General features: G+C 38.5%; 1 protein-coding gene across 1 annotated transcript in view; it reads left to right on the plus strand.

The window, feature by feature from the left end:
* Window positions 1-13,848, plus strand: part of plekhg4 (pleckstrin homology domain containing, family G (with RhoGef domain) member 4) — a 194,879-nt gene that overhangs the window by 43,444 nt on the left and 137,587 nt on the right. The window contains exon 3 of the mRNA XM_048546548.1: window positions 4,701-7,215. Within this exon, the coding sequence (XP_048402505.1) occupies window positions 4,701-7,215 (2,515 nt within the window). The remainder of the gene's footprint in view (window positions 1-4,700; window positions 7,216-13,848) is intronic.

Raw genomic sequence — 13,848 nt, forward strand, 5'->3', positions numbered from 1 at the left:
CAATGATATGTAAGGACTCTTGCAGTGCATTCTGCCAATCTAGCCTTCAGCTTAAAGGCACAATACCCCATCGGCATTTCCTTAATGTTTACCCCACAGTAATAGACATCTTTGTCTACTTCCAAGTTTAGGGACTGGCCATTCACCTGCAGTTGTATCTTATTTTGGGTCACTTTCGGAGCAGTGATGCAATTTAGCTATATCAATTTCTTGTCTTCTGGCTGATTTATTTGCAAAGCTCTGTCTTGAGGTGGCTTCGCCCTCTGGGGACATTCCTGTTCCTCACTATTATTGATAAAATTCCATCCAGTTCGGGAACTTTGTGCCTTCATTTGGTAACCGACATGAGCCACTGCTAAATTGGCTCTGTGCTATGGGGGTGTTCAAGCTGAGGATGGTACCTTTATGGACCCCTGAAGCTTTTGAGCCCTTTTTATTTCTCATGGGGAAAGGGCCAGTTCTGAGGTTTTCTTGAGATCCAGCTCTGGTAAGGTCACTAGCTTCCTTTGTGTCACAATATTATTCCATTCCATAAACTCAGCAATTTCCTAACAGTTCCTGAAGTGCTAACCTGTACTCAGCGTTCTACCAATTTCTGCATATGCACGAAGAATTCAGTATCTGGTTCTCCATGAAGTCTCCTTGCCATGTTAAACCTGTAAAGCTGCAATATAGTAGATGGCTTTGGTTAATAATGGTCTGCCGCCTTATCTGTTAGTTTGTCAAAAGATTTTGGCTCAGGGGTTTTGGAGTAGGTTAAACTCTCTTTATGATATTGAAAGTTGGGGCCTCAGAAGTAGTTAACAGAATGATTTTCAGTCACTGATATCCTTCTGTCCTGCTTTCCTAAAAAGAAATCTAATTCTTTCAACATACTGGGGCTACTCTTCCACACCTGAATTTTAAAGTCTTAAGAGTCATACAGCACAGAAACAGACCCTTTGGCCCAACTACTCCATACCGACCATAATTCCAAATTGAACTAGTTCCACCTGCCTAAGCTTGACCCATATCCCTTCAAACATTCACTATTTGTGTACTTTTGAATTGTAACTTTAACTATTGTAACTGTAGCCTTACCCACCACTTCCTCTCAAGGTTCATTCTACATATCAACCACTCTGTGTGGAAATAAAAGTTGCCCCTCATGCCTTTTTCTTTCCAAGCCTTCCTCCACTCATCTTAGAAATATGACCCCCTAGTCTTGAAATCCCCACCCTAAGGAAAAGACACCTTCTCCAAAACCATCATGATTTTATAAACTTCTATCAGGTCACCCCTCAACCTCCTATGCTCCAATGAAAAATATCCAGTCTTTCCTTATAATTCAAACCCTGCATTCCTGGCACCATCCTGGCAAATCTTTTCTGAATACTCCCCAGCTTTATAATATCCTTCCTATAACAGAGTGACCAGAACTGCACTCCAGAAGAGACCTCACCAACGTTCTTTACAACCTCAATATAACTCCTATGCTCAAAGGCCTAAGCAATGAAGGCAAGCCTGCTAAATGCCGCCTTAACCATGCTGTCTGCATGTGATGCAAACTTCAAAGAATTATGTGCCTGAATCCCTAGGTCAAACGGTTCCAGTTTCCCAAACAGTGAGATTTCCAATATTACCCTGTCAAGGTCTATTCAGATTAATAGACAATAGACAATAGGTGCTGGAGTAGGCCATTCGGCCCTTCGAGCCAGCACCACCATTCATTATGATCATGGCTGATAATCCACAATCAGTATCCTGTTCCTGCCTCATCCCCATAACCCTTGATACCTCTATCTTTAAGAATTCTATCTCTTTCTTGAAAGTATCCAGAGAGTTGGCCTCCACTGCCTTCTGGGGCAGAGCATTCCATATATCCACCACTCTCTGGGTGAAGTTTTTCCTCAGCTCTGTTCTAAATGGCCTACCCCTTATTTTTAAACCTTGTCCTCTGGTCTGGACTCACCCATCAGCGGAAACATGCTTCCTGCCTCCAGAGTGTCCAATCCCTTAATAATCTTACATGTCTCAATCAGATCCCCTTTCATCCTTCTAAACTCATGTGTATACAAGCCCAGTCGCTCCAATCTTTCAACATATGATAGTCCCGCCATTCTGGGAATTGACCTCGTGAACCTACGTTGCATTCCATCAACAGCAAGAATGTCCTTCCTCAAAATTGGAGACCAAAACGGCACACAGTACTCCAGGTGCGGTCTCACCAGGGCCCTGTACAGCTGCAGAAGGACCTTTTGCTCCTATACTCAATTCCTCTTGTTATGAAGGCCAGCATGCTATTAGCTTTCTTAATGTGAAGGCAAGACTGCCCGAAACTTTTCTCTCATCGCTAATATAAAAACTCAGGAAGCCCGATGGTAAAGGAACATCTTTTATTGCTAAATACCAAAATAAGGTCACTATTAATGGCATACATAAGCTAGTCCTAGCCTGGGATGGACAGTCCTGCTGACCCATCCTGCGTCTGCTTTTTTACTTCCTTAATGGTCCTGTTCAGAGATGTGATTACACACCTTTGGAGCAGATGGGACTTAAAGTTAGGTGCTTTGGTCCAGGAATAGGGACACTACCACTGCACCGTGAGGGCCCGAGTCTGTTTTGTAAAGGGCTCAGGTGATGAGTTCCAACTGGGCAACCATTGCCTTTACCAAGGAACTTCATATCAGGAAGCTCCATGGATGAATTAATTAATGATTCCCCATGGGCATTGTGGGGGTTATTACACACAAAGTGGGGCCGTCTTTTCATTATTTTCCATCTGTTCTCTTTTCACATGTCATATAATCTCAGTTCTTGCATATCTTTGGCAGAGATTTGGATTTTATGGTAAGCATTGACTTAATGACACCAGAAGAGTTAGACTTTTCCACAGGGTTTCTGAGGATTTCTGCATTGTAATTTATAATTTAAAATTCATTCAAGTACACCATCCGCTGGACGTGTCCTTGGCTACGGCAGAACACTCTCCCTTTTGCTCGCTGTCCTATTCCTGCATGTCATTGCCTCTCCTGCACGTGCTATGGGCCCCGCTCTTAACTCACCTGGCCTCTTCCATCTCTTCCAACCTCATCCCTGTCTTGGCCTGATGAACGGTTTCTGTGAAAATGGGGCCACAATATGGTGGAGGCTTCTGTGAGTTTGGTGGAGAAGCCACAGAGGTATCTTACGGGAAAGATGTGTGGCTTCTGAAAAAGATTTAATGAGAATCTGAGTTTGACGGCCCTGCAAGAGGAACCGGTAAGTTAGTTATGTACCAAGAACTATGTAGAGCATTTTTCTAAAGGCGCTGGATGCAAGTGTTGCTTGGTATAGCCTCAAAGGTCTTCCTGCCTGGGAGGGAGAATAAAGTGGACCACAAAACATAAAATGTTAAGAATGAATTAAATACTCTACTTTTAATAATCTGTGGAATACTGGTGATAAATCAAGTACTTGAGACAGCAGATACAGCTGTATAGAAGATGTGGCAAAACCCTACAGCATGAAGAGGCGATTTGACAGTCATTTACATCAGGTACTTAATGTGGAAAGGCTGTTTGGAATGTCTGTTACTTTTGATACGTAACAGGTATTTGTTAAGTTCCAGTGTGACATGGAAATATCAAGAGAAAATGTTTATATTGTTCTTTTGAATTAAGTAGACAACCCTCCACAGTAATTACTTTTCTCATTGTACGTACTATTAAACCCAATTGTTATGGAGAAACTAATCTCGTGGCACGCATTGTTGCAAATATTTTTAGTCCTGGAATTATCCAGGAAGGAGGCCTCAAAGCAGAAGCAATGAGGAGGAAATTCAATTGAGCATATGCCTCTGCCACACTGTTAATATTTCTTCAATTGTGTAATTCTTGTGACTTTTCCTGCTTTATGAGTGAAATAAAGGAAAACAAATCTTTTTGTTGAGTTTTCTTCTCCTGACAAGGCAGCATGTCAAAAAAAACCTGCTTTTAAAAACTCTCCTAACCTTTTTGACATCTCTCTCAAATTCCACCACAACAGCTGAGACAGTCCTGAAAGAATCAAACAATCCAAATAAAATAACTCTCAACATTCTTAAAAATAATGTCAGTTCTCCCTATTTTTCAACAATAATGGACCCTTGAAACAAATGCTATCTCTGGATCAGCATCTTTGCCAAAAAGCAGTGAGATCATTCAGTGGGCCATATTCTATTCGTACCACGTTTGTTTTGAAATTCATCTATTAGAGTTTGTGATATATTGTTAGAAAATAGATTGAAGAGCAAAAACATTTCCCCTGCGCAGCAGCAGAAGTATTTGGAATTATTTGTATGTTACTCGTTAAAATGTAGCTTATTGTTCCATTGAATTGGTGCCCAAACTGTAGATTTCAAGAATGACTGACTAAATTTGTACCTACTTATTAATTCTATGGCCAACTATTTACTGGTACCCTGTAATTGTTGCCATTTTTGCTCATTATTGCTTCTTTGCCTCAGGCCCACAGTAGCTAGTACAAGTATGCTGTTGTATTTGCCTGTTTACCAAATTTGTGTGTATGCTCTTGCACTTTAACAATATATTTTAAAAGGTCTGTCAGTTTTCTTATGTTGCGTTTCATAAATATACTTTTAATTGAATTAATTCTTCAGTCAGTTGTTCGACAATGGAAATCTATTTTAAGCCCAAGAAGAAACATTTAACATGATTTTTTTTTCATTTTTTTTCCAATAGTTTCAATATTGTGGATTTCTATTTCGTTATGAAGGTTGGCCTTTATGCATCTGTGAAAAAATTGTGATACAGCTTTCTGCACTTGATTGGCGAACTTTGCAACCTGGTGATTTCTACCTTCAAGTGGTTCCACACCTGAAGAGAACACCACGTATTGTATTAAAATGCCTTGCAACAGATGGGTACAACATAGACGAAGTAATTATTTCAGAGATCACTTATACTTCTATCTTCACTATGGAATGGCTGGACAATATTAACAAGGAACGGATGGGAACAGCTTTGCAAAATTGCCTTTTGTCTGCTGACAGCAGTATCTTGAGAGTACCTTGGGAAGAGGTAGTGAATCCAGAATTTGTTGATAAACCAAAAATGATGGAAAGTGTGTCATCAAGAAAATGCATTATGGATCAGGAAGTTGTTTGTAACAATGCCAGCAATGTACTATTGAATGATTGGCTTCCTGATTCTGGACTACATTCTGAAACACCTCAAAATCGAAGCACAAAAGAAAAAGAATTGAAAACACGTTGCATGCATCCTGGAATGGAGTTACATAATTCCCTAAGTAGTATTGCAGATTGTTTAGATGTTTCTGTTAGTTCTCCAGCAATTCCTCCTTATGAACTTGAGGGGGAGTATGTGGAACTTAGTCACATTTCATTAAGTGAAAGTGATTCATTTTCACAAACAAGTGGTTCAGACTTAAGATTACAACAGATATTGAAATCTGACAGGTCATTAGGAGAAATCTCTGTGGATGCCTTAAGTAGTAGTACTCGTTCTAAAGAATCAAACTGTCCAGATTACATGGTGGCATCTTTAAACGTAAAGTCACAGTCTAATTTAGACACAGTAATGAACCAATTTGACTTGCATGTTAGAAACAATGAGGAATATAAATCACTTGCAGATACTATGGCAAACAAAATGCCATTTCATAAGACTTGCACTAGTTGTGAAAATGAGCCTTGTGCGTTTACAAAAGTAGAGTTGTCTTCACCGTTGGAAACTGACCTTCAGCCAGAAGGAATTCAACAGGAGTTCAAGCCTTGCTGGGGAGACATGCATATGCTAATTAAACAGATCACACATACCACAAAAAACAATTTAAGCAGTGGTAGTTTGGAACCAGTGGTTTGCAACCACACACAGACTTCCATTCAAGATTTACAATATCAGAAATGTCAAGGTTCTTCAGGTGATTCGTCGCCTGTGCCATATACTCAATACAAAATTGTTGGGAAAGAACACAAAGAAATTGCAGAAAAGAAATTGGAGAAAACTAACCAGAGTCTGTTTGAGGCAGATGCAATGGAAAAGAAGCATGGTAAACACACACAAGTTCCAGAGCAAAACAGCACATCACTGGTCTTTATTAATTCTGATAAAGAGTTTTTCAGTCAAGCGACTAACTGTAATTTAGCTAACACTGTTGAATTTGTAAATATTCCTGTTGAGGCATCTCCTAAAAGCTTAGAACAAGAAAAGACAACAAACCAGCTGTCAAAATGTATTGAGAATGCACAGTTTAATGGTCAGAATCTTAATCAAACTGTACAGTTTCCTAAAAATGTAACTCAACCAGTAGCAGATGTGCAATTGGATGGGTATAAAATCTCTTCAATGCACTCTTTAGATTCTGAAGACACTACTGATTCTAATTTATATGAGACTGTTGCACTTGCTGACAATTCACATCCTCCATTGAAGGACAGCAGAAGGCAATTAGTACTGAAGTCTTCTCAAATGATTGAAGGGAATGTAGATTGTGTCATTCTGCAACTGGCTGTCTCAGGTACTACAGAATTAATAAATGAAGAAATGCAACCTGCAACAAATGCTGATGATTTACAATCTAATTTAACAACGCAGTCTGAGTGTTGCAGAAAGCATGGTTTTGAATATATAACACGTTTGGAGAAAGATCATGTATGTTGGACAGACAAAAATATGCAATTGAATGAGTGTTTTGTTAGTAAAGAAAGCACTAGTCAGCACTATCAAGTCAATGCATTACATCAGACGTCTGCACGTGTGGATAATACAATTGCAGATCAAATGCAGAGTGAATTCAATAAAGAAAAACAAACTGAAACTAATGATCTGGACATCACAGAAACTTGCAATCTAATACTTAAAAAAGTAAATCCAGTACAAAGCAGTGGAAATCTATTCTTACAAGACATATCCAATGAGAATGTAGAGCTAGGGAATGGTGAATTTAATATTAAAAAGGAAGACAAGCACCAGGATTACTCTACTGTTGAAGAGTACTGGTCAAATATAGTAATGACAGAATCTAATACTGCCTACTCAACTACAGTTGAGAATGAAAGACTTGAAACTCCTTGTGCACTTATAGATGGAAATGAAAACATGTCCTTTGCCAATACATCTGGGCAAGATTCAAAGGAATGCAAAAATCAGTCAGAAACACAAGATAGAGAAGATTTAATTGACGTAAATTCTGAAAAGCGAGAAGGATGCTTTGCTGACAAAAATCATCTAGAAGGTAGGATATCTCTGAATTTGAATGACGTAACTTTTATTGCTCTTTTTCCTTTCATTGTCTGTAGCTCGGCCCATAGTTTCATGTTGGAAATTGGATCAACGGGGAGTCGGTTATGAGGAAGGAAGAAACATAACTATTCTTTTTGATACTACAACGGAAAACTTTGAAAAGGCCCTTCCTGTTTGGCTGCCTTCACCTTGTTGGCAGGTTGCAACTCTGCAACCTGGTCAGAAATCACAGTGACGCCCTTAGTGCCAAATTAAAATTTAAATCGGGCTCTGTTAGCTACATTGGGCCTAATCTGCTCTTTCAAAAATATCTGTCAGCTTTGGGATGGCTAAGAAGTCGGTGAGCTTGGAGTGGCTTCAGTTGGGAGATTTGAGCAGTTAAAATCACTCCTCTCAATTTCATTGGTTTCACAAAGTCCTTGAAGTAAACATTTGTTTATATTAGAAACTGGTTAACAGTGGAACCTGGAAACAGAAGAATTTATATGAACTACAGAGGTTGCATTTTTTCTTCACTACAGAAGAATAATTGGAAGCGATAAAATTTGATAATAGGAAGGTACTTACAAAAAAAGGCAGTGTTCCAGGAAAACAATCCAGTCTGGATAGAGTACATTACAGATTGCCAAGGAAAATAGCCTGTCGAATCTCCTTAGATTAAGAGAATTACGTCAGAGAACTGTGAGACCTTTTGTCGATTGACAAAAGTTGATTGACATTTGGAAAGAAATGAATTAATAATTGAAAGCCACCATAGCTTTATTAAAAGCAGTGCATGCTTAACTGATTGTATTGGGTTATTTAATAAGGTAACAATAAACATCATGGAGGATTACACCATCAATGTATATAGATTTTTGAAGAAAAGATATTTGGAGAAATTTTAAACGATAAACCTATTAACAGTTAAAGCTTTTGACGAAAAGGGGGTGGGAGAATTGATTGTATGGATTTTAAACAATGGCAGATGGTGAAAGGGCATCAAGTATTGATGAATAGTTGTTTCTCATGTTGAAGGAAAGTATGGCGTTTGTTGTTAGTTGGGGGTGGGACCAGTGCTTTCTAGCTACCTAAACAAAATACACCGCATTTTCTGACACCTACAAACTTTTAAATAGCAAAATAATGAAAAAAATGGTAACATGCTTTAGGAAGCCAGAAATAGACGCAACCTAGAGAAATGGGCCAATGCATGGCAGATAAATTTAACACACAGTATTATGAAGTAATTCATTTTGATTGGAAGTATAAAAAGTGATGCAAACTGAAAGGTGCAGGAACAGAGGGAATGAGTGATCTGCCTGGGTGGCAGTGTGAAATGTGAGGAGGATGTTATGAGAATACAGGGTGACTTGGACAGGCTAGGTGAGTGGACGGATGCATAGCAGGTGCAGTTTAATGTGGATAAATGTGTGGTTATCCACTTTGGTGGCAAGAACAAGAAGGCAGATTACTACCTCAATGGAGTCAAGTTAGGTAAAGGGGAAGTACAATGAGATCTAGGTGTTCTTGTACATCAGTCAATGAAAGCAAGCATGCAGGTACAGCAGGCAGTGAAGAAAGCTAATAGCATGCTGGCCTTCATAACAAGATGAATTGAGTATAGGAGCAAAGAGGCCCTTCTGCAGCTGTACAGGGCCCTGGTGAGACCGTACCTGGAGTATTGTATACAGTTTTGGTCTCCAAATTTGAGGAAGGACATGCTTGCTGTTGAGGGAGTGCAGCGTAGGCTCACGAGGTCAATTCCCAGAATGGCGGGACTATCATATGTTGAAAGATTGGAGCGACTGGGCTTGTATACACGTGAGTTTAGAAGGATGAAAGGGGATCTGATTGAGACATGTAAGATTATTAAGGGATTGGACACTGGAGGCAGGAAGCATGTTTCTGCTGATGGGTGAGTCCAGAACCAGAGGACACAGTTTAAAAATAAGGAGTAGGCCATTTAGAACAGAGTTGAGGAGAAACTTCTTCACCCAGAGAGTGGTGGATATATGGAATGCTCTGCCCCAGAAGGCAGTGGAGGCCAACTCTCTGGATACTTTCAAGAAAGAGATGGATAGAGCTCTTAAAGATAGTGGGATCAAGGGTTATGGGGATAAGGCAGGAACAGGATACTGATTGTGGATGATCAGCCATGATCATAATGAATGGTGGTGCTGGCTCGAAGGCTGAATGGCCTACTCCAGCACCTAGTGTCTCTTGCCTCCACAGACTGGAAGTATTTATTGGCCAGCCAGAATTCGTTTCTTTTATAAATAGAGCTTTAAAATGAAAAATGATGGAGTTATGTCAATCACTTTTGTAAGTCACTAGCTTGGCCTCAGGTAGGCATTCTCTAATTCTGAACATAACAGTTCAGGAGGGATGCCATAGAGCCAAGCATCTCAAATCAACTGCTTACCTACAAACATTAGTGCTACTGATATCACCCAAAATAAAGGCCACAACGTCCCATAGACTACTCTTCACGAACGCAGAGACTGATCTGTATATCTGTTTTTAACATTTTTTTAGACTTGCCATTCTTTTCTAATTATTGTGTGTATTGTGTTGTTATTTCGTTGAAAGTTTAGTAACTAATAAATTGGCACTTTTGTTAATTCAGATACCTGATTAACTGACTCCTTTTAAGACATACGTAGATTTGATCTGGGAGGACACCATCTATTGGGAAGAAATCCTTTTTAAATTAACCTTGGTGAAACAAACTAAATCATTGGCTCAAAGAAAGGGAGCCAGTTCATCCCTGTTCATTTGGGAGTATGCCATCTAGAACTATAATAAATTGGGGAACCTCATCCTGAGACCAGTTATAACAAGATAAAAATCAGTTGTCACATAGAAACTACCTCTTTAAGTTAAAATTATCTCTCCAGGCCCCATTATATAACTAAAACTTCAAGCCTTTGAAAAATGTTTTAATTGTCTGGTTTCTGAAACTTTCTTAAATTTGGTAAGAAATATTTTGCTTTTAATGTCAAGTCAGTTTGCTGAGAATCATTCTAGAGACATCACAACCAGATTTAGTTAAGTTTATGTCTTGTTTAAATTTCCTTTGAAACTAGTTCCAGAAGAAATCTTATATTGGCCAAAAAAAAAGACCAAATCCATACACTAATGTCATTCTTGCTGTTATGATCCCAGATGATATGATTACTGGACATATCAGTGGCAGACTAAAACTGCCTTTGATAAATATTTTGTTTTGTTCTGTTCTTTTATGAAATTGTCTCTTACTGAAACATAAGCATGCAATGATGCAGATTTTGTTTTAACAAGAAAACAGAAGTTTATTATCAATTCAAATGAAGTTTAAAAAAAACTGTCTACTTGCAACACAAACTCAAAAATACTCAATGTCCAAACACTCCTTTTATAAATTGACAAGAAAGCAATAACTTTTATATTATTCCCAAAACACACTCCTGGTATAGTACCCAGAAACACCATTGTTATAATCTTCATACCAGAATCCCTGTCCCTGTCGAGGTGTTACGTCACTTGTGACTTAAAGTTATAGACCAGAATTATAGTTATCTTCTTCCTGGAGTCTTTATACAACCCATCTTAAACATAGTTAGCTTAAAGTAACTACTTCAGGATTTTGTCCCAGTTTTTTCATCCAGGGCTATTACTAACTCTTTACTCTAAATTAATTTAGTTTCACTGTATCCTTCTCTGTTCAGGAACACTTCCTATATAGCCACCCTCAACCAAGGCCTTCGCAGGACTTTCCAAAATAGAAAGTACAACTAAAAGGATCTGTAAACTATGGATATTTCCTTAAAGCTTATAAACTGTCTTGACCTTCTAAACTAGATCTTGGTTATGTTCTTCAGTCATTAAAGTTCTGTTAATGTACACAAAAACCCATTTATTCTAAAATCAAGCCTCAAAAACTTTTAAAAGAAATCTCCATGGCTAGAGAATTACTTACAAGTTAATTATTAACTGAACTGCGAAACCACATGTTACTAACATAAAAAAGTGAAACCCCACCTTACTGTATAAATGTATTATATGTAATCTTTATACAAATTACACAATTTACATCACACTGTGTCTTTATCGACTTCTTGAGAAATTGCGAAAGTTCAGCCAACTGCGCATGTTCAAATCCAAATTCCTATCACAAGGAATGCTCACTGAATACTGATTTTCTGGACTAATAATAATCATAACTTTCTTTTGTTCCTTGTGTTCTCTGTATGTGAGACTTGTGTTGTGACACTGTTTGAATGTGTGAATAAACACATTTGTTCCAATTCTGAGTTTGCTCTAGGTCATTTTTAAATTGGACTTCACAAACAGTGGGTAGTGGCAGGAGTGGCATTGGTGGTGGTGTGAAATGTAGAAAATAATATGGAAGAATAAATTTTAAAAATTACAAACACTTCTACTTGTGGACAGAAGAGGATGACAGCAGAGATAATGGGAACTGCAGATGCTGGAGAATCCAAGACAACAAAGTGTGGAGCTGGATGAACACAGCAGGCTAAGCAGCATCTTAGGAGCACAAAATTTGACGTTTTGGGCCTAGAGACCCTTCAAATAGGTTTCAAAATACCTCCCTCTCCCTGTCTATAACACAAGTCAGAATGGTTGAAGGTAATTTTGAAAGTGTGCCATTCCATGTGCTACTCCTGATTCTTCTAAGGGTAGAGATCTCGGGTTTAGGACAGCGCTGTTCCTGTGCTGTATCTTGTGTATGGTACACATGGAAACCATGGGCACTGGTGGTGGAGAGGGTACCAGTTATCTGGATGCTAAATTGTGGATTGGATAAGTTTTAGAACTGTACTTGTCGAGGCGAGTAAAGAGCAGTTCATCACATACCTGACTCAGGCTGTTTTAGATGGTGGAAAAGCTTTGGAGAGCAAGAAGAACAACTACTCACTGCAGAATGTTCCAAGCTCTGAACTGTTGATCTAATTGTGTTTCTCATTAGTGGTGACTTCTGAGAATTTGATAGATGTTTGTGTTCTCACTTGTTGGGAATAGCTACTGGCTGTCTCTTGTGCAATACAAAGCTTAGCAGTCACATATCAGTCCAAACCTGAAGATGTTTGGTTTTTGCTGCGTGCATGTATAAACAGCTACAGTATTTGAGAAACAGTGAATAGAACTGAACATATTGAAATCATCTAACATCAGCATTTCTGACTATATGATGGAGCGAAGGTCTTTTGAAGCAGTTCAGGTGCGTGGGCCCAGGACATTTCCCTGAAGGATTTGTGCAGTAGTGTCCTGAGCACATTTCTTTTGACTTCAGTTTTACTGGGGGCCTCTGTATGTTTCTCACATTCTGTTAAATACTATTAACGTTAGGGGGAGTCAGTCTCATCTCACATCTGAAATTCAACTTTGTTTGGTATTAAGCTGTAATGAAACCTCAAGTGGCTTTGGAGGAACACAATCCGGGCATTCATAAGCAAGTTATTCATGAGTAGTAGTGTCAATGACCCCTACCTTTAGCAAGTCACTGGAAAGAGCCTAACAATTGGACTAATTGGTAGCTCATTTAAAGAATTTCACAGGACAGTAGGCTGAATGATCCCCTTCCGTGTTGTAACATTATGATTCTGTTCTTTTTAATAATAGTCCAGGAGGCTGTGCTACTGAGAGACAAATATGCGCTCACCTCAATCAGTTTCATGAATTACCTTGCTGGAATTATTATGCACTACAGAGGCTTATGTATTAAACATTTATGTTTGTAAGAAGCAATCTAATCACCCACTCACTGCGTAATAAACTTCACAGTCAGGACAACGATAACCATTCAGTGCCAATTAGTTTGAGGAACCTAGCAGAATATTTTCTGGACTTCAGGAGGATACACTTTTAATAGTTACCTCCAAATCTTAAAAAGGCTTATAATTAATGGCACTATAACTAAGTTTGAGAAATATGCCAGTTTTAGTTGGAACATGTACAACTTGAGATGGATGAAGAAGAAAAATTGAAGCTGTACAACAATGAACTTCATGAGGTATACTTGTTGGTACATTTGCTGAACACTAGGATCTGTAGGTCTGAAGAGACTGCTTCTTTCCAGGCAGCCTTGGGAATGAGACAATGCCTGTCTTTCTGCTTTGCTGTTTCTTTGCACTTGAGAAAAGACTGGTCCAGTTCCTGATACTTCCAGGTATCTTGTGACTTGATACTATATTGAGAATATGAGATTTTTAATTTTTTTTGCTAGGTTATTGATTTCAAAAGTGACATTTATCTGTATTCTGAACAAGATAAATCTCATAGGTTCTTTGAACATTTGATGTCCTGTACAGCAAACTGAGATTTCTTTGAGTGCCCTGTAGTAAACATGTTCGTTGTTAAATTTCTGTTAATATCAGGCACTTCATTAAATATTGTTGCAAATTGCCTTGATGAGTCCAAGCAATAAGCTTCAAACTGTCTTTTTTCAGCAATATTAATTATTAGAAAATATTCTCATAGCAACTTCTCGGGCTGTTGATTTTGCTTAACTGTAGCATCTAATTTTATCTGGTTTTATCGATTGGCACTATTATGATATTTTTGATTCAATATATTGAAAACTTGTTTTACATCTGTCTTTGCAATTATTTCTAGAAAACAGCCTTAAACAACTACAATCAGT

This window comes from Stegostoma tigrinum, chromosome 16 (assembly GCF_030684315.1).
Source record: "Stegostoma tigrinum isolate sSteTig4 chromosome 16, sSteTig4.hap1, whole genome shotgun sequence".
NCBI lineage: Eukaryota > Metazoa > Chordata > Chondrichthyes > Orectolobiformes > Stegostomatidae > Stegostoma > Stegostoma tigrinum.